Consider the following 24,851-nt stretch of genomic DNA (forward strand, 5'->3'; position numbering starts at 1 on the left):
ACCTGACTGTAGCTGGACTGTGGAGAGCTCTGGCTTCCTGACGGAAGTTGCCAAGGACAAGGGCACTGTCCGACCCCCTCTGGCTTGGGTCAGGAGAGGGGCTCCTAGGATGGACTGCAGTGTCCTCAAGAGATGAGTCTGGAATGGCTATGGTGGACAAGCAGAGTTTTAAAGAACCAAGCTTTATTCTCTGACAGAAGAGACCAGAGAGTTTCCACCACAAAGAGGGGAAAGTTATCCTGACCTAAGTCACAAATCTACCAAAGCAACTGTCTGGGGCTCAAAGGAGAGGAAAAGTGGACAGCCTGAGAGAGCAGGCTTGGCTTGAGGGCCTGGACGTGGTTGGGGATCCAGGCCAGGCCGGCATTCCAGAGTCCGGGAAGAACAGCTTCCACCTGAGCTATGTAATCTGGTAGAAAGCCAGTGGCCAACCAGGGGGGTGGTGGGGGCGGCGTGGGGAGAAGGTAGGGGAGCAAAAGTAAGACAGAGCCGAGGGCCCAACAATCCAAGCTGGCCTCCTGGGGAGGCATAAAGCCAGGATGGCCAAGAATGGTGAGTCAAGCTTTAACCCCGGAAAGCTGCATAGAGAAACCCACTACTGTGAACTTTTATGGACGCACAGACATACGCAGCAAAACTTCCTTTCTTAAAGGGAGATTGTTTGTATGCCATAGAAGGCTCTTGTGGGAGCTCAGATGCAGGATACTGGCAGGAGGGAAAAAGGGAGAAGCCAGATGTCCAGGGCGAAGTCTTGGCTCTGGTTTGGCAGCAGCGTAAACCTACTCATGCAAGGGAAACAGACAGTGCCAGGAACATTAAGTATCTGAGCCTAGCCCTGGGGGTACATCTTACCCCCAGAAGCCTTGGGGAGGAACAAGAGTCTCTGGCTAAGTCCCATCCCAGAGACCCCACCTGCTTATTGGTAATTCTTTGGGGTTCTCTATTGGAGTAGGTACTACGAGACTGGCAGCATCCGGCCTGGAGTGATAGGGGGCTCCAAGCCCAAGGTGGCCACCCCCAAGGTGGTGGAGAAGATTGGAGACTACAAGCGGCAGAACCCCACCATGTTTGCTTGGGAGATCCGAGACCGGCTCCTGGCGGAGGGTGTCTGTGACAATGACACTGTGCCCAGTGTCAGCTCCATCAATAGGTGAGAGGGACACAGCTGCCGGGTTGGGGGGAGGGGAAGAGTCAGGGCACCTGGGCTTTGGGGAAACCATGATAGAGACCCAAAGGAGGGCTGGCTTGGGTGGAAGTGAGCCTAGGAAGGGCCCTCCTGCTGAAAAGCTAAGCAGAAAGCACCCTAGGTGCTACAGAGCAGAATTCACACCTCCCCACTGCTCTGTGACACTCCTGTCCCCACCCCACCCCACCCCACCCCACCCCTAGTTGTACTTTGCCAGTTTCCTTCTTCACACCCTATATCCTCTTTCATTCGATAAAAGAATCCTGAAGTGACCCTTTCCTGGGCCACACGACCCCTAACCTGGCCCTCATTCAAGCATTCACTCAATTGTTTGGTCATTCAATTATTCACTCATAGCCTCAATCAATCATTTACTCACTCATTCATTCCCATATACGTAATTCACTCATTATGTGCTAGGCCCTGGGAACACACAATCCTTGTCCTTGTGGAGCTTATAGTCTAGTGAGAAGACAGATGCTATCAAGTACTGAGTGCCGCCACACACAATTGTAAAAATGCAGCTCTCAGTCCTCCAAGGGAGAGGAACATGAGGTACGTGAGCTAGCATGGGGTGCTTGGTTTAGGAAGGAAAAAAAAGATGTCCCTGAGAAAGAAACAATGAGTAAGAGTTAACTAAGTAAAAAGGGAAGCCAAAGATGCTCTGAAACAACACACGCAAAGGCCCTGTGGCTCACAGATCTTAGACAAGAAGCTGAAAGGAGGCCAGCAGACAGAAGGGGAGCACAAGGTAGGCTGAGGTGGAAATATTAGCAAAGACTGCCTTTTAGAGGCTGGTGGCCATGTCACATATTCTTGCCTGTGATCCATAAGAAACGGGACAGACTGTCAGCAGGAGGCTGAGTTGCATTTCAAAATGTCCACTCTGGGTACAATAGGGAGAACAGATCAGAAAAAGTCAAGAGCAGGTAGGGATGGGCCAGTGAGGGATCCCTGAAGGAAAGAGCTGGTGGTGGCCTGAATTAAGTTGCTGACTATGACATGCAGAGAGGAGTCAAAGCTGGAGAGGTTTAGAAGGTCAAACCCAAGAACTTCATGATGGCTTTGATAGAGGAGGGAGGGAGGCAGAGGTGAAGCCCCACCGATATTTCTATCTTGAGTACCCAGTGGAACTGATCATGAAACAGGAGCACTGGGAAGGACCAGATGTGAGGAGTGAGGTCAGGGGGTTGGTTTTAGACAGGCTGTCCTTGAGGCACCTCTAAGATACCCAAGAAAACTCAGAAAGGCACGGGATCCCAGGCCTCGTGAGTCGTTTCCTCCTCTTCTCTCTAATGGCCTTTCTGGTCTTCCTTACAGAATCATCCGGACCAAAGTGCAGCAACCGTTCAACCTCCCCATGGACAGCTGCGTGGCCACCAAGTCCCTGAGCCCAGGACATACGCTGAGTGAGTGCTGATGTGCTGGCACGCTCAACCTTGCACACACACACCCATGTGCAAACACACAGTCACACACACGCCCACACAGACAAACCCACTGGCGTGGACTGAGCCCTTCTGCAAGGACAAAGCTTCGCTGGGTCCCGGGAAAGATGCATTGACACACTTAGGGGCGGCAACATTTCAGGCAGCCTTCATTCCAAGAACCCCTCCCACAAGGGACTCTGAGAGGTGTCCCCCCTCCGTGTGCTAACCCTCTCCCTCTCATCCCACTGCAGTCCCCAGCTCGGCTGTAACCCCCCCAGAGTCACCCCAGTCAGACTCTCTGGGCTCCACCTACTCCATCAACGGGCTCCTGGGGATCGCTCAGCCGGGCAGCGACAGCAAGAGGAAAATGGACGACAGTGAGTGTCAGGGAACCAGAGGGCAGCTTGGGGTGCAGGAGGGTGGTCTGCTCAGGCTCCAAGGGGACTGGTAGCTCCGGACTTTGCAGAGGCCGGTGACTCCCACCTACAGCACATGGCCTGCCCCTAAGCTGGCCACAGTCCCCCAGCCTGGAGCCGGGTCCTCCCCGTCCCTCTGCAGCCCAGAGTCTGCCCCTCCAGTCCCGCCTGGGGCATGGGTAGGTGGGTCCCCTGAATGCTTTCTCCCTGCCTGGGGATGCCAGGTGACCAGGACAGCTGCCGGCTGAGCATCGACTCCCAGAGCAGCAGCAGCGGGCCCCGCAAGCACCTGCGCACGGACGCCTTCAGCCAGCACCACCTGGAGCCACTCGAGTGCCCCTTCGAGCGGCAGCACTACCCGGAGGCCTATGCCTCCCCCAGCCACACCAAAGGCGAGCAGGTGAGCAGCCAGGTGAGTGGTGGTGCAGAGGCAGGCAGGGGCCGCCCAACAGCACGGTCTCTGAAAGACTCCTAGGCGGCTTGCTGCTTGCCACCAGATCAACCAGAAGTTGCACCAGTGGGCCCAGAGTGCGTGCTTCCTGTGGCGCCTTGCCAAGTCAGCCTTTATTTTACCAGATGCTGGTACCTTCCTCCTTCCCTCACTCTTCACCTCCGAGCTCTGCCCTTTCCCAAAGAGCGACACACCCAGGCCTCGGCTTCTCTCTGTCCTCTGCGGCTTTCCCAGAACGCAGGGTCAGGTCCTACAGCTCTGAAGCGGCAGCTCAAAGCCCTACACCATGACCTTGACGAGCACCGCCAGCGTACCCCCGGCCACTCACACCTGCACACCATAAGATCTGCTTTACTCACGCTCCCCAGCATGTCCTTCCTGTTCACACCTCTCTGCCCTGGCGCACAGCATGCCCGCCCCACGGAGCGCCTTGCCTTCCACCTTCCTGCCTGGAAAAGTACTGCTTGGCCGTCATCACGAGTCAGCTCAAGCACCCCTTACCCACGATTCAAGCCCTGCCCCACAGCCATGCTCCGTGTCTCCCTGGTCCGTGCTTCTGTCCAACCAGCATGCCACCCCAGTAACTTCTCACGGCCTACTCTCATTGCCCAGGGGGCAGAGGTGTAGACAGTGGGTTTCCCAAGGCAGGGCAGCATCTGGAAACATTTTTTTTTTTTTAATTTTAATCTCCAGCACCAACGTGGTGTCCCTCTTAGAAGAGATACTCAGTAAAGCAATATTAGTGAGTGAGCTGAGAAATCCAGAACAATAAATTGCAGGTTGCAGGGGAGTTTTGATGTCTAGTGCTCAGGACAGGTAAAATGGTTTACAGTGGGTCGACTTCTGGGAAAAGCTAACAGAGACGTCCCTGGTCTCCCCGCTGAGGCCAGCAGAGACTCCAGAGCTCTGACAGAACTTCTAGGACCACTGGCCCCTCCGTTCATGTGTGTCTGTCCACAGTAGCAGCGGCTCCTGTCCCCACCCCCATGTCCCCTCCCCGGGTCAGCCAGCTGAGGAATTCCCTTAGGGTGGGTCTGCTCACCCCACTTTGCTCATGCTGTCATTTGATCCGGGAGTGAGGCAAGCCTTACGCCTTGAAAGTCTGAGCAGGACAATGCGGACGAGGCCAATAAGGGGCTGAACCACAGCCAGTGACCGTCTGGGCTGCTGGGCCCACGCCAGCACCGCAGCTGGCTAGGCAATCTGCGTCAGCGATTTTTATCAGCCTGGGCTGTGGCCACCACGAGGGGGTGCAGAGAAAATTGGCCGTCAGCAGACCTGGGGAGAGGGCCCGAGTGCTCATCTGAGAGTCAGCACACGGCTCCCCAAGGCACGAGGAGCTGCAGCTCTGGGCTCCCTCACAGGGAGCCCGCTCTGTGTGCAAGCACCAGCTTTCCTGCAGAAATCCTGCTGCCTAGACACGGGGTACCCGCTGGGTCCCAGAGCCACCTCCTGGCTCCATGGCTGAGCCCCCAGAGGGCCCCGCCTGATGATGACAGGGAGACGGAGACCAGCATCAAGGTGGCCCATGCACGTAGGGAATCAGGGTCTTAGAGAGTCGTGGAGCCACAGGGACCTTGGGGACCACGGAGCCCAGTATTTCCATTTGTGTGGCAATAACCCAGGGCTGGGGGGTGGGTAGACAGAGCCTGGGGGAGTGAACGGTTGTGGAGCTCAGGTCTGCTGGCCCTGGTTTCCTTCTGACTGGCCTGCCGGCTCCCTGTTTTAGATACAATGCTTCCACATCAGTTCTCACTCGAAGGCTAGAGAAAGAGAGTTTGAAAACCATGGAACTGCTCCAACCTCTTGTCCTATAGATAAGGAAGTGGAGGCTCGGCAGTGTCCATCCACGATTCATTCCTCCCTCAGTCAATCTGCTCGCTCATTCATTCACCCGGTTGGGTGGTAAGGGGCAGGGAGGGCCCAGCCTGTGCCGAGGGCTCCCTGTGTCTGAGCCCCTGCCTCTCCTGCCCTTGGTGACTCGGACTTTGTCATCCAAGGACACTGTGCACTCTCACCTGGCCCCAGGAAGGCCCTCTGGCCTGGGCAGCTGAGAGAGAGAAGCACAGGTCCTCACACTCGACCTCAGGATGCGGGGGAAGGCACAGCCATCTTCCCTATCAGATCGACAAGGAGGAAAGCATTCAGCGGAAACACCACGTGGCCTCACTCCTGGTTCTGGTTGCTGTTTCACCACTAGGCACAGCCAGGAGTCACAGTGAGGAACAGTTCTTTGTCCTCTCTTTTATGAGTGCAACAAGAACACATCAGCTGAATGTGAATATTATGACAGCCACCGAGAACTTTGCAGTTTATGACTGCACAGAATTCAGAAATAATAATACCTTTTAGAGCAATGTCCTGGGCATTCTGTGCTAAGCATTTAATGTATGTATTAAAAAATCTCATATAGTCCTTACATCCTCCTGGTGACGCAGATTCAATTTTCCCTGTTAAAGGGATGAGTGGCTGATCACGGCAAACCCAGGCCTCAAGCTGGCCCACGTGCTAGAGCATTACATCCCTGTGCACTTGGATTCAAGTTCAATCCCAGGAAGAAATCCGGCCATCACTGGGATGACTGGGGACTTTGGGGGGAACTGGGGGACATTTTATTTCCCCACTGAACTGTCTGGATTTGGGAAAGCTAGGGATTTTGAGTTTGTATTTGTTATCAAATCAACACAACCATAAGGCATTTTAAACTTTTCTCACACTCTCTAGAAATTAGGTATTTTGCTCGATTTCATTAAGCCTGACTCTAAGCAGCTTCCCCCTACCTCGAAGCAGGCCCGCCTCAGAAAACCATGGAACCAGAGAACCATTCAGTCAGTAATCACAACCATATGACAATGGTGCCCTGGTGGCCTCTAGAAATGCCTGCAGCTTCCAGAAGTGCCTGGCAGGCAACCTGAAAACGCCGTGGCCCTTTGAAGAACCCAGCTCCATAGAAATCGTTAGAAGTGAACCCATTATGTAACCACAGAGTGTTCGTTGCTTTTACCATTGCACACAGAGTGTGTTTGTGACGTGTGTGACCCACAGGCAGAGGACAGGTGTGTGCTTGTGTGCGCTGTCCTGCCCCCTCGAGGGAGGGAGTGACAGTGAGGGGTAGTGCACGTAGCCTATAACTGAACAAGGGAGAAAGAAAACCCCACAGGTATTTAATAAAGAGGTTTTTTGTTTGTTTTATTTTGTTTAAACAACATTAACCCCAAGGATCACCTTCCAGCAGAAGCAGCAAATTAAATTGACTTGGATATAGAGGAGAGGAAGAAGACAGCCACCTGGGGGGGGGGTTGGGCAACGGGGTTGGGGGGGATATATCTGCCGCTTCCCTGCGGCAGCCTAGCACCTGTGTCACTCTTGCCTGGGGACTTGCCTCTCCGGGCTTCAGGCTCTCCACCTATAAAACAGACACAGTATTGCCTGCCCACGTCACAGGGCTGTGGGGGTCAGCGGACAGGTTAATGTGGGCAAAGCTCTAATGGGCGCCCTTGGCAAATGGCTGTGGTTATGACGTCATCCAGTTGAGCGCAAGGTTGGGGAGCATGGACGGGAGAGCCAGACCCCTAGGTTTCCATCCTGCCTCTGCCCCATAGGGGAACCTACCTATGAATGATCCTCATTCACCCTTCACCATAAAGCAGGAAACCCCCGAGGTGTCCAGTTCGAGGCCTCCGTGGCTGTGTTTCCCATCTGGAGAGGCATAAACCAATGAATGGGTGAAGCACTCTGAAACCCGCCACAGAGAGACGGCTCCTGCCCTGCAGCCCGTTCTCTGAGGGTCCAGACCCTGTGGGGTCAGCCAAGCCGTGGAGCCACCAGGTGGCTTTGAATCCCGGGGCTGCACGAGCAGAAGCTGGGAGCCGGGGATTGGGAGAACAGTGGGGTCGGGAGTCCAGTGGGAGAATAAGAAACCCAAGAACCCATTAACAGGCTAAGTGGAGTCCAGCGGGAGTGCAAAGAAGGAAGAAAGGAAAGGAGCCTTTCTGTGCAGATCAGGTCTCAGGGTCCCCTAGTGAGGACTGACGCCAGGGGACCCCCACACGCTGACTTCTCTTTGTTCCCCAGGGCCTCTACCCGCTGCCCTTGCTCAACAGCGCCGCCCTGGACGACGGCAAGGCCACCCTGACCCCTTCCAACACACCCTTGGGGCGCAACCTCTCGACTCACCAGACCTACCCGGTGGTGGCAGGTACGATGCCTGGAATGTCCTGGGCCACGTGGGCCCAGCTGCGCAGAGGGGCTGGAAGGCAGAGTGTGGACTGCCCTGAGGCGGAGGTGGCTAGGGCCCTGGGCCTGCAAGGAGAGGTGGGCTGTGCCGGCTGGGCCTCCGGGTGGGTACAGAGGGTCCGGCCTCCCGGTGGCCCACCGCCTCCTCCGCGCTCCCCCACCACAGTGGGGGAGGGGAGGAGGGCACACACAGTCCTTCGGCACCTCAGAGGCACAGCACGGAGGCAGAGCTTCTGTCTCCCCAGCCCCCACTCACCCCGAGGAACACGCGCAGCCCCTCCCGTCACCCCCAGACTCAGAGAGGAGCCGCCTGCCCCAGCGCCCCGCCCGCTCTCCCCCAACCCCACATCTCATGGCTGGGTTTGTGCATGTGCCCACCCCATCATCTCACACCCCTCTCTCCTTGTTGTCTCCCTCCCTCCGGCAGATCCTCATTCACCCTTCGCCATAAAGCAGGAAACCCCCGAGGTGTCCAGTTCTAGCTCCACCCCTTCCTCTTTATCTAGCTCCGCCTTTTTGGATCTGCAGCAAGTCGGCTCCGGGGTCCCAGCCGGTGCCTCGGTCCCGCCCTTCAATGCCTTTCCCCATGCTGCCTCCGTGTACGGGCAGTTCACGGGCCAGGCCCTCCTCTCAGGTACGACAGGGAGGTCCCGGGCAGCTCTCGCGGGGGGTGGGAGCGGGGGGATCTCAGGGCCGGCCACCAGTCCTCTGCTTTGGGGTCCAGCCCCCTCTCTGGCCCTCAGTTCTGTCCGCCATCACTCTATTCCCTAAATCTTCCCACAACTTTTGAACATGCCCATATGTGGTGCTCTGTGCTGGCAACATCAGGCGGCGGGAGGGGCAGTCGATGCCCGGAAGAGGGGTGCCTAGCTGATTTCTAGAAACTTGCTCCAAAACCCCATGGACAAGCAGGGACGTTAAGGTCAGGAGCTGGGCAGTATAAAGCAGTGAACGCTTGGTTAGGGTGAGAAATAAAAAAGAAGGAAAAAAGAACTTTGGAGGGAAAAAGTCATTGGCTTTTGTAGCCAATGAATGTACCAAATTTCTAAAGACAACAGGGTCTCTCCCCATTGGGTCTCCATAGTGTATCTCTTCTTATACCCAGCTTAGCAGTGTCACCCTTGGAGAACACTGAAGCAGAGTTACCAGCTTGAGAGATGGGAAAACAGAGGGACCTTCCATCAGGAACCTCACTGGCTCAAAACATTTAAAGCTGGAAGCACTTAGGGGCATCTACAACAAATCTCTCCTTACACTGATGGGAAACAGACCCAGGAAGGAGAAGGGCCTGGTTAAGGTCCCTGAATAGGCATGTGGTGTCTGGCAGAGTGAGGGCTCAACCTGCGTTCACCCCAAGTTATAAATCAAACTGGGTCTCCCCAGCAGAAGGACATCAGCCTATCCAGCCAGGGCCTGGGCAGTAGCCGAAAGAGTCGGTGTGTCCAGCTTGGGCAGGAGGCCTGGAGTGGAATAAGCAAAGGGAGCAGAGACCCATTATCATCTCCAGATATCGGAAGGGCTTCCCCAGCAATGGGACTATTTGAGATATGGGCCCAAGGCATTGAACTAGAACCCAAGGAGGAAGCCAGAAGTGAGGCAGCCCTTCTGGGCCAGTGGTTTTCAACTTTCTGGGCCTCAAAACACTCTCTTGAAGTGACAGCTTTTACAGAAGCCAGGTATCCAAACCAGACAAATGAAGAGCTACTTTGTTTGAAGCAGGGACTCTGCCCCTGAAAGCCGTTGGACCACCAAACTAGAAAACCAAGACCTCTGCCTGCCCAGCGGGACCACAAGGTCATATTATTCACGTTCACAGACCCTGTCGGATAGCTGCCTCTATATTCTGTCCGGCAGGCACCTGTGATTTTTACTCTCTGTGCATGCCCACCGTCTGATGTGGGAGGTCCTCTTGGAAGAAGTGGGCACAGAGGTAAAGGGTTAACAAAGGAAGTCCAGTGTGTGGGCTGAGAGACAGTGTTTCGGGGCATGGAGCAAGGAAGCGAACGTTGACTCAGAGTTCAAAATTTCAAAAGCTGGTGAAGTCAGCGGAGATGGGTCATTTGTTTTGACCAAAGTGATTAAAGGAGAAAAATCCGTGAGCTGAGTGGGATGATGTCAGCCAGAGAAAATGGGATAGGGAGGGTGGGAGGTGAGCCAGGGAGTAAAGGGACTCCCATCCCCTGCAGGGTGGAGAGGCCCAATCGTGGGTGAGGCTGCCCGCTTCGTGTGAATGGCAGGCCCGGAGCAGGAGGGCTGCGGTAAGGCAGCAAGGGGTGAGGTGTGGGTGAAGCATGGGATGCTGGGGAACGGGACTTTGGTTACTGTGTGAGTCGCCCAGAGACTTGGCAGACCCAGTTGAGTGGAGAGGGAAGGGCAGGTGGCCGTGGGAAGCGGTCTTGGATAGTTGTATGAAGTATAGTTGGAACAGCCCCGGGCAAAGTGCTCCCCCACAGTCCCCCCCAAGTTTCTCCCCTCCCGTCACCCTGTGAGGGCTTCAAGCACCCCCTGTCAACACGCAGTCAAACCGGGTGCCGCTTCCACTCTCTGCCAGTTCTTAGACTAGTGGCCATGCTGACTCTCTAGACCGACGGCAGGAAGGGAAGGTTATCCACCACATGGGGTAAGGAAGACACCAGGGTGCCGAGCGTGGCCCCTGCAAGAGCCAGTGGGGGGCTGCAAGGCCCAGAAGACGTGGCACCAGAGGCAGGGGCTCAGAAAAGCAAGAGGTGCCCAGACTTGGAGGTACTGGGTCCAGGCAGGTTGCTAAGAGCAGGAAGCAAGTCAGGGCTGCGGTTCACAGAGTTGGGCCAGCTCTGTAGCTAAGGATCAGCGTGTTCATGCAGAGCCCAGGGTGTTGACCCTCAGCTCCTTGAAGACCATCCACCTGTGGCCTCTGGTCAAGAATGGGCCTAAATGCCTAACCTGTGGCTGAGCCGTGGTGATCGGGCTGTGAGGAGATCCAGGGAGAAGGAAGGCTAGGAGGAACGATCTCAAGAGTCCAGGGGCCTAGAAATTGACCCAAAGGAGGAAGAGGTGAACTTGAAAGGAAGGGAAGGTAGCTCAGACTGAATTATTCTGAGGTAGTGCTGCAGACTGGAGGAAGGGGCAGGACAGCTGAGTTTTCCTTCCAGATTCAGCGTGGCCCTCCCGGCTCTCCTCCTCTGAGTGGCTTCCTAAGGATCTTCCCAGCTGCATCTCCGTCTCCCCCCGGGGTCACCTCCTCTCCTCGCTCAGTGGCTCTGATTGTGCGATTTCCAGGGTGACTGTCCTTCTGGGTCTCAGCTTCTCCCTAATTAGCCAAAAAAGTAGCATCAGAGTTTGGGGAGCAATAGGATTGCCCCTGATATTCCTGTCGTTTCCCTTCAGATGCCCCAGTCTGGGTCCCAACACACTTGCAAGAGTGATATCAAGGCCATCCCTGTCCCACCTGTCCTGGGGCTGATTCCAGCTCAGCTGATCAGAAAGCTCTGAGTTTGGTTTTATCATCAAAGAGTCCATTACCCGCCTCCATTCTTTTGTGCAAAATCATATTTAGTCCTGCCAAAGAGATTTCTGGATTGCTATAAATTTTCTTTGCTATCAGAACAAGATAAGGAATTGAAAAGGGGTCACATAGAGGGCAGACATCAAAGTGGACAAATAAAATTGTCTGCAATCACCTCTACCCTCTGAATTCCTCGGAGGAATGCTACCAATATTTAGAACTTTTACCAGTATTTCTAGGGCGCTAGGGTTTTCTTATAGAACCTCACTTCATAGCCAGCCAACATGGGCCTATATCTACATCACCTTCTGAAAAACAGGGCCGTGTTGGAAGTGTATTTGAGTGCTGAGGAGATGCGAATCAGAAAAACTCATGAGGAAGAGCCTTAAAAATAAGTCAGTCAGTTAAAGCTCATGGTTAGGCCACATTGGAACTCATGTACTCATGGTTTCTGTGGTTTCATTTCTGAGAAGTTTGCAAGGTTCGCGGCTTTTTGGAAGAAAGCACTTACGTAAGGAACGGAAGCAGAGTTTTGAGGGATTGACAAGGAAGTTAAAGGGGCCACAGCCTGGGTGAGAGCCATCCTATAGAAAATCTTGCTAGACTTTCCAGGAGGGCCAAGTTTCCTAGAAGCCTTTGGGATGTGCTCTGGCATTTGATTCAGAAACTTCTGTCCCACCGGGAGAAAACATGGGGACTGAGGAGAGGTGAAGATTGAAATCTCAGAATTTAAGGGAGTGAGACTGATTAATGTATTTCTAAGAGCAGTCTAAGGGCTGGTTTCATGGGATGGGGTCCCACAGGGCAACTGCGGCTAAATTAAGTTGTGGCTTCAGGGGACCCCATGCCCCAGGGCTGGGTCCACGGAGCTTCCAAGCTCAAGAAGCAGTAGGACCAGGTGATGGGACGGGGTGGATGAGGGTGGGAAAAAGGGGAATGTGGGACCACAAGAGGCCTGGAGAGTACCTAGGCCAGCACCAGCAAAGAGGTGGCCTAAGAGCCAAGACTGACCTCCTCACCTCCAGCCACAGTCTTGGTAGACACAGATACAGCCTCAGAATCCTGCTCAACACAGTGTACCAGGGAGCCCCTACCAAAGAATTTAGGGGTAAACTGAACCTAATTTGCAATCTCTTATTTAACCTAGCTCTTCACGAGACAGATAGGAAGATGTAATTCAGAGCAATTAAGGGGTTTGTCACTCAGCCACAGTCTGGCTTGGATCTAGAAGCAGGAGGAGGAAAGAGAGAAGCATCAGGCTTGAATTAGCCACCCTTTTCCATCACTCTCCTTTGCATGCACCTGTCTACCCTCTGTACCCCTGCCACCCCACAGGCTTCTTGTCACCCCTTTCTCTCATGGGCTCCAGTACCTGGCCAGGTGCTTCATCTGAGGGCTGAAGGGGTTGAGTCTGATAGCTGATTGTATTGCACTCTTCTTGGAAGAGAGATCATATTTTACTTTGGTTTATCTCCTGCGTATTTCTCCCTCTACTTCTGAATATACTGAAATTTCCTTGCCTCACCTGGGTTTCCAGTCCCTCATCTGTTTGGACCCTGGGTCAAGTGAACTGAACCCACCTGCAGAATTTGGGTAAATTCTTCCCTGTTTGGTCCAGCATCAACCATAGCAGGACATTGTCCTAAAGTCAAACAAATTAGGAGGTGGTGTATAAAAACATTCACATAGCTTTAGATAATAAACACTGATGGCTTATTCAAATAAGATTTTTTCTGTAATGGTTCCCATGACATGTAGTAATTTATAGAATGTGTCCATTGCCCTGCTCAGTGTCCACCTGTAGCATGGAGCGCTGGCTCTGAGTTACACTGGTCATACTGTAGCAGTAGTAATAAGGTGCATTAGGCTACTCTTCCTGTTTTCCTCCCACTTTGCACACGAAGACACAAGCTTGGGCACATAGGTGACTGGTCTAAGGGCACTTGGAAAATTAGCTGTAGCAGCAGACTAAGGACTGAGGTCCTCTGGTTCCCACACCATTCCCTCCAGAGAAAGGGCAGAAGCCCAGAAGGCTGGGTCTTGTCTGCTGACCCCCAGGCTTGCCTCCACACGTCCATCTGATCTCGTGCCCCATCTTGAGTTAATGGCGGACCTGCTAATTTAGCATTCTTATTCACTGCTGTATTCCCAGTACTCAGAAAAGTGCCTAGGACATCATAATTACTCAAAAAATCTTTACTGAATGCACAAACAGTCTTCAGGGAATCCCTAGAAATCAAGGTAAGAGTTAGTCCCTCCGGTATCGACGACTCATAAGGTTCCATGGGACGTACCTTCCCTTTCATCATTCCTGGCCACCCCTTGAAGAGTTTGAAGCATGCAGGACCTGGGGCGAGGGGGGGAACCTTGGGGGAAAAAAAGTTGGACAAGCAGGGATATAGAAAGAATGACCTTGGCAAGTTGGTTGACAGGCTCACAGGGTGTCCATGCAAGTTCTAGGAGAAGAAGCAGCCCCTTTGCGGAAGAGGCAGAGGCATTTGGGGGAAATGGTCATAATCGAACATATTGGTTCTCAACCCAGGACGATTTTGCCCCCTGGGGACATAGGGACATAGGGTTGTCACACGGCGGGGGCGGGGGAGGGTGCTGGGCTGCTGCTACTGACACCTTCTGAGTGGATACCATGGGTGCTGCTGAACGTCCCGCAATACAAGGAACAGCCCCCTCACAAAGATGGCACCAAATGTCAAGAGTGCTGGAGTTGAGGAAATCCCGTAACCATCACCAAGAACTGGGTTGACCAAATAATTCATCACTCACACTGGGCATTTGAGAGTGAAATGGGCATTATTAATACATATGCTGGCATGGGGGTCCTAACCTGGGCAGAAGTGGGCAAGCCAGGATGTGCTACCAAGAATCCCTGGGTGAGGGAAGAGTTCCATCCGGGCCTGTGGGACATGGTGGCTGCGGAAGAAACACAGCCAGTCAGATGGGGGCCTTCAAAACGGGAAGGCTTGACTTCTGGGTATAAGGAAGAAGTAAAGCCAGGGCGATCAGACAGGTCTCCAGAGCTGCCTCAGTGCCACTGAGGCAAGGGCATTATAAACATTTCCATTTCCTGGAAATGTGGGGTTTTCCCTCCCTCAGAAATGGGGTTACCAGTTGTCTAGTTCATGTTCACATGTAAACACTAAGTATCTCCCAGCCCACATCTCCTTTCTAGGTCAGGGATCACCGGTAGGTTTTGTGTCCTTCACAGCTCTGATAGGAAGACCGTCTCTGGCCCCCTGGCAAACAGTACAACGATTGATTAGCAGTGTCTGCCTCGGATCCAGAAAAAGGGTGGTCGAAGGTAGTGGCCCAAAGGCCACACCTGTGCCATCCCTTGCTCCTGAGCCTCAGAACTGGGGCTGGGAGACCATGAGTCTGAGTCCAGTGGCCTCTGACCTATTACGGCTGCACCCACTGCTGTTCTCGATGCTGGCAGGATAATAAGGACCCAAAAGACATAGCCTCCAGCCTCCCTCCAACAGCATGAGCTTTTTGTGAGTGAATTAAGATTCACACAAGTGAAATCATTGGATAATACAGGACTGCAGTAGGCAGGTGCTCCCTGCACAGTGCGGCCTGCGCCCTGAACTCGGAGAAGGGAGGAGGGGGACACGGGTTTGGAGAGTGGCTTTAGAGAGCTGGCCTTGGCACGAGGAAAGACTTGCTGAGCCTCAGGGAAGCAAGACAGGAAGTGCCAGAGCCCACAGTAGCTGAGCTAATGATTCCTCGTTGTATTTTTCCAGGGAGAGAGATGGTGGGACCCACACTGCCCGGATACCCACCCCACATCCCCACCAGTGGACAGGGCAGCTATGCCTCTTCTGCCATCGCGGGCATGGTGGCAGGTAAGGAGGCAGGGGGCTGGGCAGGAGGGGATTTCTACAAACAGGAGGTGTGGGCCAGAGGTGGAGCGTGAGGGGACAGGAGGGAGGGTGTGTCCCATGCACAGACTTCCCAAAGGGCATGGCAGGACCCACCAAAGGGCACATGTTGTAAATGCCTCCAGGCAAGATGTTAGTTCTGGCTCCTTAACTCTCCCCTGCTCAACCTCCTTCTTCCCACATGCTCCCAGACTCCCCATGATGAAATGGGCGGGGCAGAGACAGACCAGTGTTCAAATCCAAGCTCTGCCACTTCCTCCATTGACTCAGTGAACCTTGACGGAGAGCCTTGATGGAGAGTGCTTTAGGGGTCTGCAGAGTGATGTGAGCTGAGCACCAGCCTGGCCCTTGAACCATCCATGGTCTTCCAGGCATTTCCCTCTGGTGAATCTGTATGCCCTTTCTGCACAGTCTGAGTGTGAATGGTGTTGGTGATGATGATGATGATGATGATGATGGTTGACATATACCTTCCTTTACACCCCACCCCCACTCAACCCTGTATGGGTGGGACCCATGTTCTAGGGACTCCCAGGGTACTCCAGGAGACTTGCTGGGATTTCTCCACCATCATTCGGACCGTCCTGGATTCCTGTGTGCCAGTCCTTTGGGTTTCTTTATCTACCAGCATGATCATTGCTCAAAAGTGACCCGGGGTGTCAAGGTGTAGGCGAGGGAGGAAGACAAGGGGCGAATCGCACTCCCTCTGTTAGGGAGTTATGGGAAGGACACAAGGGTGGATAGGGCAGAATCAAGCCATTTCTACTACATCAAGAGGTCCTAGGACCTGGAGCTTCTGGAATGGGCTGTGAGTCAGAGCATCTGTGACCCCCATGCCAGCCTCTGTGGCTCTGACCCCAGACCCTTAGCAGATACACCCAGGTCTGCTTTCCTCCCTCCCTGGCAGGGACTGTTCTTTGCCAGCCACCCACTCTGGGTGCCCAGTGCTGAGGCAGGTGGGCTGGGCTCTCCGGGGAGGAGGGCTGGGAGGGAGACTGGAGGGAAGGAAGGAGGCTCCAAGCTCCCTGGGAACCTGCTGAGCTGGCACTTGTTGCCGGCCTGGTTACCGTGGCGATGTGCTTAATGCAGCGTTGAAAATACAGAATACTGACTCCTCTCTCCCTCCTGGCCCTGGACTCCCTCCCTCCCTCCCTTCCTCTTCTGGAGCGTGAAATGAGATTGGTCAAGATAAAAAAGGAAAAGATTCGGTTATTTTTTTAAGAGTGTGGATAATGGGGCCTCTCAATCAAAATCCCAGGCTCCAGTCGGCTCCCCCATCCCCCTTCCAACCTCTCCACCTTCCAGGCCGCCTGCTTAGAGGAGGAGGAGGGAACAGAAAGCACAGGGCTTTTCTCTTAATTATGAATCATTCCCCAGGGCCAGGCCCAGGGCAAGGGGGTCCAGGAGCCTGGAGTCTGACCTGGGAGGTAGTTGGAAGGTTTGGGCCTCTCATCAAAGGCCCCTAGGTGTTTCGAGAAAGATCTCATCCTGAGTGAGTGTGGTGGAAAAAAAGAAAAAAGAAAAAAAAAAAAAAAAACATACAATACAGTTGATGAACTACCATTGAATTGCAAAAGGATGGGCCTTGCCTTGCATGGGGCTCCCTAATCAGTTGTGTGTAAATAAATTTCCAGAAAATGGAATACTATTTAATGCATCATCTGGGTCCTAGGAATGCCACGGTACAAATGAAGTCTTTTTTTTTTTTTAATTTATTTGATCGAGAGGGAAAGAGTACAAGCAGGGGGAGCAGTAGAGGGAGAGGAAGAAGCAGGCTCCCTGCTCAGCAGGGAGCCCGATGTGGGGCTCGATCACAGAACCCTGGAATCATGACCTGAGCAGAAGGCAGATGCTCAATGGACTGAGCCACCCAGGCGTCCTGTACAAATGAATTCTTAAGGAAGGTTGTGGTTTTTTCCCCCCCATAAAATATTATTTGTCCATCTCTTTCCAGTAGCCACAATCTTCCAGTGGGCTGAATGGTGATGCTTTCCATTAAAATTAATAAACCTTCACTGACCCTCCTCCTCTCTCTCTCTCTCCCTGCCTCTCTGCCTACTTGTGATCTCTGTCTGTCAAATAAATAAATAAAATCTTAAAAAAAATAAAAAAATAAACCTTCACTGAGCATCTACTGTGTGCTAGGTGCAGAACATGTGCTTAATGCAAGGCACGCCAGTGACATTCTTCAATCACCTGTGGAAGGAAGGTGAAGATCATTTATTATGCACTTCTCTGTGCCTGGTCATTCATAGATACAACTTTCTTGCTTAATCCTCACCATAGGATGAGGAGGCTGGTATTATTCTCGTTTAATATAGATAAGGAAACAAGTTTAGTGTGCTCAGGGTCTCCATGAACAGCACTACGTTGTTGAGTTGTTCAAACACAGGTCTTCTGATTTCAAATCTAGGGCTCTTCCTACTATATGGCACTGCCTCCTACAATACCAGAAATAACAACACATATTCTAAGAAAGCAACACAAGAACAGGACCAGGACAGACTTCTCTTATCCACTCATCTTCTGTTTTGCCTTCTCATGGTTGTTGCTGTTCCTGCCCCATTAACAGAGTTGATGACCCTCACACCAGCTCTAGAGCAGACCGGCAACTTCGGACAGATGGATCCATTCATCCATCCACTCAGCTTTCCACCGTGTGTCTTTGTACACATTTTCCACCTATCCGTGCTTCTTCTTACCCATTCATCCTTCCTTCCATCCTTCGTCTTTCCATTCATCTTTCCTTCCGTCCATTGTTCCTTCTATGCACTCATCTATCCATCCTTTCTTACATCCATCCTTTCAGTGAGCCATCCATCCTTCTATCCACCCACCCATCCATCCATCCGTCCATCCTTCCATACATCCATCCCTTCATCTATCCATCTTCCTGTCATCCATCCTCCATTACCCAGCCTTTCAACCATTCTTGCATCCTTCCGTTCATTCACCACCTTTTCACCTAACAAATGCTGGTTGAATCTCTATGGCATAGGATGCTGGGCGGTTATAGCAGTGAACAAGGCAGGTCCCTCTATTCATGGAGCTTAGGACCTAATAGTGGAGGGAAAAGTACAGTAAACAAGTCAATGAATTAATAAAGAAGATGATTTCCGATAGTGATAAGTGCCGTGAAGATAATAAAGTAGAATGATGTCACAAAGAGCCACAGGGAGAGGAGATAACTACTTTAGATTGGGTGAACAGGGGAGACCTCTCTGAGAAGGTGTTCAAAGTGGTCAGCCAAGTGATGAACATCCCCAGCCCAAAAGAACAGCAAGTGCAAAGGCCCCGAGGCAAGAACCAGTTTAGCATGATCACACATGGAAAGGGGGTGAGTATATCTAAGAACAGCAAGTGAATGGGAGAAGCATTACAAAAGGAGGGGATTTGGGGAGTGGCTGGGTCAAATTTTAAGACTAGGAAAACAGAGCTGCTAGGAAAACAGAGAGTAGCTAGTCAAAAGTAGAAACACAGAGACCAGTTAGGGGAGGGACAATTGCAATAGTTCACTCAAGACATGACCATAGGTGCCTGAGTGGCTCAGTCGATTAAGCATCTGCCTTCAGTTCAGGTCATGATCCCAGGGTCCTGGGATCAAGTCCCACATGGGGCACCCTGCTTAGCAGGGAGTGGCTTCTGCCTCTCTCTCTGCCCCTGTTCATGCTTTCTCTCTCTCTCTCTCTCTCAAATAAATAAATAAAATCTTTAAAAAAAAAAAAAAACAGATGGGGCTTGGGCTGGGGAGATAGCAATGAAGAAGGAGAAAAGAGACACTGAGGCTATGTTAGTGGTACAGCCAGCAATACTTACTGGTGATTTGGCTGTAGGGGTTCCAAAACAGAGGCTACAAGGATGACTCCTAGGCTCTGGGCTTGGGAAAATGCATGACTGGTGGTGGTGGCAAGTAAAAATGTGGGAGACCAAGAGAGAAGGAGGTAGAGCATGTGGCACGTGGAAATTAAGAGCTCTATAGGCCCCAAGAGGATTGAGACACCTCCAAATACCCAGTTTAATAAGGCAGTAGCATTGATATATGTCTCAAGTCAGGAAAGAATTCCGGCTAGGGCATAAATTTCAGCCATCGTACTAAGCTGTTATTTAATGTCAAGGGATTAGACAAGATCACTAGAAAGAGAATGTGGATGGAAAATCACAGAAGGCTCACAAACCAGGCCTTCAGCATTTAGAGTTCGAGGAGAGAAGAAACCAGCAAAGAGAGTGAGTGGGGGAGGACAGTGGATCCGGCAGCAGAGGCATCACAAAACCCAAAGGCGTTAGAAGGAGCGATGACCTGAATCAAGGTCAGCTAGGAGGTGGGGGGAGAGGATTGGGAGGGGACAGGGAAGTGACCATTGCAAGGATTGGGTGGAAGTTGTGGGATTTGGGGGATCAGCACTCCCGATGGGAATAAGAGGTAAGGGCAGAAACCAGGAAGGAAGCACAGAAAGGGGCTGGTAGCCAGAGTTGGGGCAGAAAAAAAACGATGCAGAAGATGGCAGAGTGTGTTTGCTGGTTGGAGGAAGTGGTAATTAGGAAGGAGAGATTGATAGAGCCGAAAGGAAGGGACAGATTGTAGGGCCAAGACCTTGGAAGGGTGAGTGGGGTGGGATGCAGAACAAAGGGGACAGGGGATAGCCCTGAGGTAGAGCGAGGCCTTTCGTGGGTGTAGGGGCGTTTCATCCATGTGGCTGGGGCAGGTGGACGGATCTGGGCGCGGGGAGAAGCTGCTCCCAGGCGTGTACCCCCTCCTGAGCCCCCAGCCCTACATCAGCTTCCGTGTAACGGAAGCACATAGGTACTTGGTGAACATGTGTTCAGTAAGTAAGTGTGTGAGTGAGTGAAATGCATGGGTAAGTGACAAAATGAGAGAGGAAGCAATGTGTATTTTCCACCAATGTCTTCCTCGTGCTTCGGAGCCAGCAGTGTTTGGCACTGGGTGGAAGAAAAGACATGGGGCCCCTGGCTTCCCCCTAAGGTGCTCTGATACCAGGCTGTTCTGGGGTCCACCAGCAGTAAATGGGGAACAGTTAGCATTGTGAGACACAAGGAAGACCCCTGGAGTAGGAGCGAGGGGCCGGGATTCTAGTGCAGGCTCTAACTGAACACGGGACCTGGGGTAAATGTCTCTCCCTCTCTGGGGAGCGGTTTCTTCATTCGTGATCCTCTGTTGAGCTTTATTCTAGCACCTGCTTAATGGGAAAATAATCAAAGTTAGCATGTTTTGAGAGCTTTTTATATAGCAAGTGTGGGGCTCACCATTTAATGGATATTATCTAATTTAATCGTCCCTAAACCCCATGAGGCAGGGACAGTAATTCACCCCATGTTACAGATGAGGAAATCAAGGCTCCGAGAGGAGACGTGACTGGCCAGGGTATGCAGCCAAGGAGCGGAGAGCAGAGGTTTGACTCCAGGCAGGCCAGCTCCAGATCTGGTGGTGGGGAGCTGGAGCTGAAGAGCTTGCACTTTCAAGCTTCCCTTCCAGAGTCTGTGAAAGAGACGGGAAGCCACAGAAGGTCCTCAGATCCCAACAACAGATGAGGTTTTGAAGGGTCGTGCGGACTGACAGGGGATGGCGGGGTTGCCTCGGCTCAGAAGCATGTAAAGGGATTATCTGGAATTCAGAGTTAGAGCCCTAAGGTCAAGTTCTGCTCTGCTATTTGCCGCCAACGTGGGATTGGAGGCAAACTGCTTAATCCTGGGGCACTCCCAACGTCTTCCCCTATAAACTGGTGGTATTAATGGGGGCTTCAGAGCTAGCTGGTGAGGATAAAGGGGATGAGTGAGTGGGAAAGCATTTTGCAGTCTTTAAGCTCCCTGGGGAGTATGGATGGTATTGAAGAGGGCTGCTTGGGTCTGTTGCTGTCGTCTAAGGGAATCCTTCTGCGATTTCTCTGGTCAGTCACTCCTTTGGTAAAGCCAAGAATCCACTCGCAGAAGGAGGTGGTCTGATGAACTTTGTTTCAATTCACGCACTGAGTTTGCTTCAAGGGGCAGACTTGGAATGGGACAGGGACGTCCTAGAATTCCCTACAGGTCGTTCCCTCCCTCTGCTCTTTCCTCTAATCCTCTCTCGGGACCCCCTCCCCTCCCCGCCACCTCACCCCCGCCCCTAACAAACTCAGACCTAGGGAGGCTAACAAGTGTACGTGCGGATTCTTTCTGTGGCTGTTTCTGACCCCTCTCACTCCCTTCGGCCCCTCCTGGAATAGCCTTCTGCCGGAGGTCCACGCAGCAGAAAAAGCGGCTACAACCTGGGCCCTAGAGTCCCAAGGCAGCTTCCAAACACCACTAAGCCTTTCAGCCGCGTGTGCTTCTGCAGGTCTCCAAGCCTCAGCTCTTTTACCTGAAAAATGGGCCTTAAAATATCACCTCCCTCCTGGGGTAGCCAGGAGGACTGAGCTTGTCAGGGCAGTGCCTCTGGTACCTGGCAATAAAGGGCTCTGTCCAAAGTGATGCAGACTAGGGGCCCCCAAAGGTGGGTCCTCTGAGCTCACCTTGTCCTGCCCCGGCTCCCCCTGTGCCCCAGGGCTCACCCAATGGCAGCCCTGCAGACCCTTCTCCCCACCCCCAAGCCTACGGTGGTGTGTCCACCTCACAGGCCTCTCACCTGTGTGCCTCCAACAGGAAGCGAATACTCTGGCAATGCCTACAGCCACACCCCGTACTCCTCCTACAGCGAGGCCTGGCGCTTCCCCAACTCCAGCTTGCTGAGTAAGTCTGCTGGGGGCCACCCAGGCCCTCTGCTGCATGGGGTAGGGTGGGGGTACAAGGCTGGGCTGGGCCAAAAATCCGTCTGAAAGGCAGCCGGGAGGCCCAGAGGAGATGGAGGGTCTGGGGAGACAGGTGCTCTTGGCAGGCCAAGCAAGTGGAGGGAAGCCAGAGCCCCGGGTTGTCTGGAGGGAAAGCACAGAAGCGGGAGACTTTCTTCTCCCTGTCATGCTCCCTCTTGCCGCCTGAGGCCATGTGTCGGGTGTAAGATTCGTAGCTCAGGCCTTGGGAGGGCAGGGGTGGACTCAAGAAAAGTCTCAGAGTGGACTTCCCATCTTCAGGGGCTCAGAGTGCAGCCACATCCAGCCGCGGTGACTCTGAGACACGGGCGCCCAGCAGGATGCCAGCTGCCCTCTGGCCCCTGGGAGTGCGCTGTTGGCAAACGGAGGCCATCCTGCTGTACACATAAACCATCTCAGTGTCGCTCTGGGGCTCATGACTCCAGACCAAAACCCTCACATGGGATCCTTTGTTCACTTTCCCAGTATTTGGCTTGAGATGCAGATGCCCCCTTCCGTGGGAGTGAGCCGTGGGTTCCCCTTCACCCATCTCTTGACCTGGGGCCATGGGCTAGATACAGAAGCTTTTTAGGAAACCAGGCCCCATAAATGGAAACTCAAGGGATTCTGCTAGAGTCTCCCCGAGCGATGACCTTGAGGGTCTCAGAGCAAACCTGAGTCCAGGAAAAGCGATGAGGCCAGTGTGGCCCACCCCATGGGCACTGTCATAGGCCTGGAAGGACCATCCATCTCCAAGACTCCCTCTCCTGCCGTGACCTCCTGGCATTCCAGAAGCGACCAGAAGCATGGCTCACCTGGACTCTGTTTGCCAGATGAGTTCAACTCTAAGCTACCTTTCTGTTCGATTTTACCAGAAAGGATGAGGCTGCTGAGCTGGGCTGGGGGCAGGGCACCTCCCTGCCAACCCCACCTCGGCTGCCTATCCTGCAGGTAGACAGTCTCCCCAGGGAGGCCCTCAAAGGCACATTTCCCCCTGGGCACTCAGGATTCTAGTCCTTCTGGGCCCTAAGAGGAAGATTCTCTGACCTCTCACTGTTTGGCCAAGGGTTGGGACGGACTCAGAAATCCCCCAGTGTGCTTGGTTCTTTGGGGTTCCAGACGTAACTGCTGCCAATTGCCCTTTCCCTGAGACGAGGGTGTTGAAGGTCAAGGCGATCCTGGGAGGAGGGGCAAGAAGCCACGGTTCTCATTCTGGCCAGAAACCCGAAGGTGAGGCGGGAGAAGGAGGAAATAGGGCCGGAGAGGAGTTAATCTTTGATGATCAGATAGGCTTAAGGAGTAGATGATTAACCTGTGTTGTCTTCAAGGTTAGCAGATGCAGGAGAGGCTGTGTGGTGCAATTTCCACTCTGACCAACGGTGTTTTTTTTTTTTTTTTAACATGTCCAGGTTCCCCGTATTATTACAGTTCCACATCAAGGCCAAGTGCGCCACCCACCACCGCCACGGCCTTTGACCATCTGTAGTTGCTATGGGGACAGTGGGAGCAACTGAGCACCAGGAGGACTTGGCCTGGGACAGGCCTCAGAGAGTCACACAAAGGAATCTTTATTTATTACATGAAAAATAACCGCAAGTCCAGCACTGCGGCGCACTCCCTGTGTGGTTGTTTTAATGAACCATGAAAGACAGGATAACTTTGGAGAAGGCCAAACTGTCCTCTAAGACTCCATAAGGAGGGGCAGGAGTCCCAGGGAAAGAGAGAACGGTTCCGTTCCAAAAGAGAACGGAACGGGAAAAATGTGGAGAGAAGAAGGAACAGTCGAGGAGCTCGAGAGGAAGCTGGGGGCCCGCTTCCCTCCCCCTGATGAGCACGGGGGGCCCCCCTGGCTCCTCCATCGACAGGCTCTCGGAGGTGCGGCCCACACCCCGCAGCCAGGCGCCAATGCTCCGGTCACGGCCCCTCGGAGAGCCGCCTTCCGCCTGCCCCACAGCTGAGGCTCCGGCTGTTCACCTTCTCCGCTCAGCTTGCTTGGCATTTCCGCACCTCCCTCCTGGCCAGGGCTGAGGGCTGGGTCAAAGCCGGAAGCTCCTCCTGAGGGTCACCGGGACCTTCCTGTCGCCTGCTGCCGAGAACCTGTGAGCACGCCCCAGTTCTCCGGTGGATCACCCCCTCGCAGCCAGATCAGCCCACTCCAGCTGGAGACAACCATTCCCAAAGGCACCCCACCCCCAACCCTGGCTCCTGGGGAGTAACCTGCAGCCCTGGGGTAGAGCGAGGCCCAATCGCTGCGGGCCCGCTTCCCTCCCCCAACAGCCCCTGCCCCGCCAGGTGCGCCCCCTGCAGCCCCAGCCCACAGCAACTCTAGAGTCCCCGTGGCGACCCCCCCCAAGCCAGCATGGAGGTGCCCTCTCCGGCCCCCCTGCCCCGCAGCCCTTGCCCCCACCAAAGCCTGACTGTAAATACTATAAATGAAGCTCTGTTTGGGTCAAGCTTCCCTCATTCCACCCCCAGACTTTGGCCTCTCAGTGAATTGTCTCCCTGCCGTGTTGGGCTTCTCTCCTTGATGCTTCTTTTCTTTTTCTTTTTTCTTTTCTTTTCTTTTTTTTTTAAAAGACAACCCATCATTACCACATAACTCAATAAACCATTACTCTTCGTCGCAGGCTTTGGGGTTGGCTGGGGAAGGAAGCAGCCTGGGTCTGGGCTTTCTCCAGAGAACTTCAGAGCCCCCATGGACCACGAGCTCACTGTGGGGTGGGGGGCGGGGAGATGAAGGACCGTGGGCTGCCCAGAAGCCCTGACTTCGCATTCCCCCTCTCCCTCTGTTGCTAGACGTTGAACTCCCGGCAGCCACATCTCCTCAACTTTGATTTGCACTGTGAGTGAACACCAGGACAAAATGAGCACATGGCACGGTGCCCGGGGCCAGTCGTAGACTTCCCACAAGTAGTCGCTCTCGTTATTCACAGGAAGCCAGAGAAGCTGCAGGGAGGACTGGAGAAGGTTCTGGAA

The 24,851-nt window shown here is 53.4% G+C and overlaps 1 protein-coding gene across 7 annotated transcripts in view; it reads left to right on the forward strand.

Moving 5' to 3' along the window:
- Nucleotides 1-24,501, forward strand: part of PAX8 (paired box 8) — a 56,349-nt gene extending 31,848 nt beyond the window's left edge. The window contains exons 3-11 of one of the 7 annotated variants that reach the window (XM_044261589.1): nt 950-1,150; nt 2,507-2,595; nt 2,868-2,993; nt 3,257-3,444; nt 7,558-7,681; nt 8,147-8,353; nt 14,962-15,063; nt 21,733-21,819; nt 23,285-24,501. In XM_044261589.1, coding sequence (XP_044117524.1) covers nt 950-1,150; nt 2,507-2,595; nt 2,868-2,993; nt 3,257-3,444; nt 7,558-7,681; nt 8,147-8,353; nt 14,962-15,063; nt 21,733-21,819; nt 23,285-23,361 — 1,201 coding nt within the window. In that variant the 3' untranslated portion in view covers nt 23,362-24,501. The remainder of the gene's footprint in view (nt 1-949; nt 1,151-2,506; nt 2,596-2,867; nt 2,994-3,256; nt 3,445-7,557; nt 7,682-8,146; nt 8,354-14,961; nt 15,064-21,732; nt 21,820-23,284) is intronic. The other 6 variants (XM_044261591.1, XM_044261590.1, XM_044261592.1 and 3 more) reach the window with 6 other exon arrangements.
- The last annotated feature ends 350 nt before the right edge of the window (nt 24,502-24,851 follow it).

The sequence above is a fragment of the Neovison vison genome, chromosome 8 (assembly GCF_020171115.1).
Source record: "Neovison vison isolate M4711 chromosome 8, ASM_NN_V1, whole genome shotgun sequence".
Lineage (NCBI taxonomy): Eukaryota > Metazoa > Chordata > Mammalia > Carnivora > Mustelidae > Neogale > Neogale vison.